At 35.7% G+C, this 3,206-nt stretch overlaps 1 protein-coding gene across 1 annotated transcript in view; it reads right to left on the reverse strand.

The window, feature by feature from the left end:
- LOC104467276 (receptor-type tyrosine-protein phosphatase mu) overlaps nt 1–1,066 on the reverse strand; it is a 34,471-nt gene extending 33,405 nt beyond the window's left edge. Inside the window, exons 1-2 of the mRNA XM_010081003.1 lie at nt 1,063–1,066; nt 256–353 (exon numbers count right to left, since the gene is read on the reverse strand). Coding sequence (XP_010079305.1) covers nt 256–353; nt 1,063–1,066 — 102 coding nt within the window. The remainder of the gene's footprint in view (nt 1–255; nt 354–1,062) is intronic.
- Nucleotides 1,067–3,206: the final 2,140 nt, after the last annotated feature.

Genomic DNA, 3,206 nt, shown 5'->3' on the forward strand with positions numbered 1-3,206 from the left:
CACTTTGGCAGTCTTTGCAGGCTGTGCTGGACAGAATGCAGCTTTATCAGTTACTTTTTCATTGCGCTAATGTTATCAAGGCCAAGCATCCAAGGCATGTTTAAAAATAATTGATAATGAACCTCTTAGCAGAGGCAGTCATAAATATTCTATGTGGTATACTCAGTATATAAGCATCTTGTTGGCCTGCTATTTAATTTCCAAAAGCAAACACCTTGGATGTCTTTCATCTTTTTAAGTACAAAAATCACTTACCCTTCCCACTTCTACAAGATTAGTAACCATGATTATGCTGGCTGTGTTTTCATGCCATACCATTCTCCAAAAGTCATATATTGTCTCCTGCATTGGTCCTGAAAAAATAAATCAAAGGAAAGGTTACTTTCTGAAAGTCTCATGATTGGAAGCTTGTCTCTGGGGAACTTTGAGAAACCGTGACTATACACATATATTCATATCACTATCATCATATTTTTCATTTAGGGTCAATTTATTTTCTGTCATCCCACCTATCTGCATTTAAGTATTTTTCCCCTGAAATAGTGCTCTGAAAGAAAGTTCGTTCTCCAGCATTTAGGTATTTATCTCTGTAATACCCAGAAGTGGAATTATAAAAAATGAATAACATTACTCTTTCTCTTAACAACTGGATGATAACCTAGCGAAGGTGTATGTGGAATGAAATGAGCCTCAGTGGACTATGTGGCCTTTCCTGGTTTCTAATATTTTTCTTAGTATACACTATCCATCAAATTACCCCAGCTCCTAAATTGTACTTCCTGAAGTGAGACAGAAGTTATAGTTTTTGCTGCAGTATATCACTTTGCAAAACAGCAGAGAAAGTGGTAGAGAACCCTGGCATGCCAAGGCAGCTGTGTCCTCCACAGCGCTTTCCCCAACAACCTGTGCACTTTTGTAGATGAAGATACAGGGCTTCCTCTAGCGTTGAGCTAAAGCTGGGTACCAGCCCACAAGAAATATTACAGAAATGTAAAATGTTGTGAACAATCACATCACTCTGTGTACACCTGGTTCTGTCTGTTTCTAGTCTACATGTCTTACCCATGACGTTCAGTGTGCCACCCCAATTTTAAACCACTGCTTTAAAATCACTGAGCCAATAAGAATAAACAAATATAAAATAAAATCAGGTACTATAAACTTAATATCCGTGCTGAACCCATTACTGAACTGCCACACTGCAGTAAGCAATTAGTGGCTTATTTAGAGGAATGCCTTAAATCAGCTAACTGGAGGACAAATGGATAATGTATTGGCCTAAATGTTCCTCTAGTGAAGAAACCAACACTCTTAAAGCATTACAAAACCATATATTGATAGATCTGGGTAGTCTGGCACCGTGTTTTGATACTTTGAGCTCTCTCTGAAAATAAAATTTTCACTCTGAAAGTCAAGAACTTACAGAAAAATGTAGTAATATACTATTACTATATTATCATGGCAGAGGAGTTGGATGATCTTTGAAGGGCCCTTCCATCCCAAACCATTCTGTGATTTTATGACTTTATGATTCTTTGATATCATAGGAAAGTCAAAACCAGCTCACTAGGCAAATAACATTGCAGTTATGATGTAATTTACATAGAACTCAAGTTTAAGAAAAAGGATAGTCATAGTCTAAAACTTTTGAATTTTTAAAATTTATTTTTATTTTCAGCAATTTCAAAGGATAATTTTATGATATATAATTTGCATAGACTTTTAAAAGAGGTTATGCATTCTCCTCCTTACTTTCTCTGCTTTTAAAAGTGCTGCATATATAGTTAGTTACACATGTTTCCCTACAGTCATTCACCTTGTCTTTTACTTGCTTCGGTAGTCCATGTAACAGGAGAAAAAGCCATTAAAAACAACAGGAAGCTATGATTGTTAGAACACAAGAAATATCAGAAGGTCTCAGAGTAGAAATAACAGCAGAGTCTAAAACTACAGTTTCTGAAATTACCAAATTCGAACTGACCTTGTGGCTGCAAAACTGGACACCTTTTTTTTTTTTCCTTTTAATTCACAGTTCAAAACAGTTGATACTTCTGTGAGATGTCATTCTGAAGTTTGACAAGAGTTAAATCACTCTCCACCATATGGAAATTTACAAGAACTATTTTACTTCTATGTAAATGTTCTGGGTATATAACACAGACATCGTCTGAGTGCAGTTTTGAATGTCACAGCAAGATAGTTAATATACACTATACTGAAAGTTTAGCTTGCTTGTGTTTTAATAAGGTGGCATTCAACAGAGCTTTTTGAGCATTTAAACCACAACGGCATGAGAAAGGTTTGGGCCAACCTCTCCTACTGATAAAAGGATGGAGACTACTTTACTCACTCTAGGAAAATCCTATCTCTGTATAGCTCCCTCCTTCCTCTCAAATCTCAAACAAATATTCAGCAAAATAACTATTGCTATCATCTTTGAAGGACTGTAGCTAACAACAGGATTCGGGAAAGACAGTTTTTCACAGAGCAGTGACTTGGAAAGGCTCTGTAAGTTCATGGCACATTATTAAGCACATTGTTAAGATTATTTAAGCTTGATCAAGGACAAAAAATAACAACACTCTTGCTTCAAGAATCCTGATTCACAACCTGGTTTAATGGAGAAAATCTAAACAGCTCCACAGCATTCTGTCACAATAGTATTATATGATGTTTCAAGACTGTTCATGTGAATATGTTTTCAGTAAAGCTGCAGGAAATGTGAGAAAAGATCCTCTGTCTACATAGCCCTCTTCTTTTCCCCTTTCAAGAAGCCAGAGTCTTTGAGAAACGGAGGGGCAATGTAGGAAGTTTCTTTATGTATTATTTCAGTTTTCTTTCCTACAGATTCACTTGACATACAAGATGGTTGGGCCTTACTTTGTAACAGTCATTTCTTTTTGACAGCTCTGGATAATCTGCACCAATTTATTCCTGATTTTTTTTCTACAGACAGCGTACTTTTTCTCACGATTTAAAGATTTCTTAATTTCGAATCCAACCCTGAAATCACAAATTACAACTGGGGAGAGATCCAAAACACTGATTTCTTTCTAAAGATTTTGAATCTGTAATTATTTATAAAGAAAAAAAAATCTTTAGAAAAATAATAGCATTTTTTCAGGACAGAGAAAGACCTGAGCTCTGACAAGTCTTTCAAGCTTGATTCCAAATGTTCTTCTAGAAGAAATGTCTTATTCTGCAGT

The sequence above is a fragment of the Pterocles gutturalis genome, unplaced genomic scaffold, assembly GCF_000699245.1.
Source record: "Pterocles gutturalis isolate BGI_N339 unplaced genomic scaffold, ASM69924v1 scaffold1364, whole genome shotgun sequence".
Lineage (NCBI taxonomy): Eukaryota > Metazoa > Chordata > Aves > Pterocliformes > Pteroclidae > Pterocles > Pterocles gutturalis.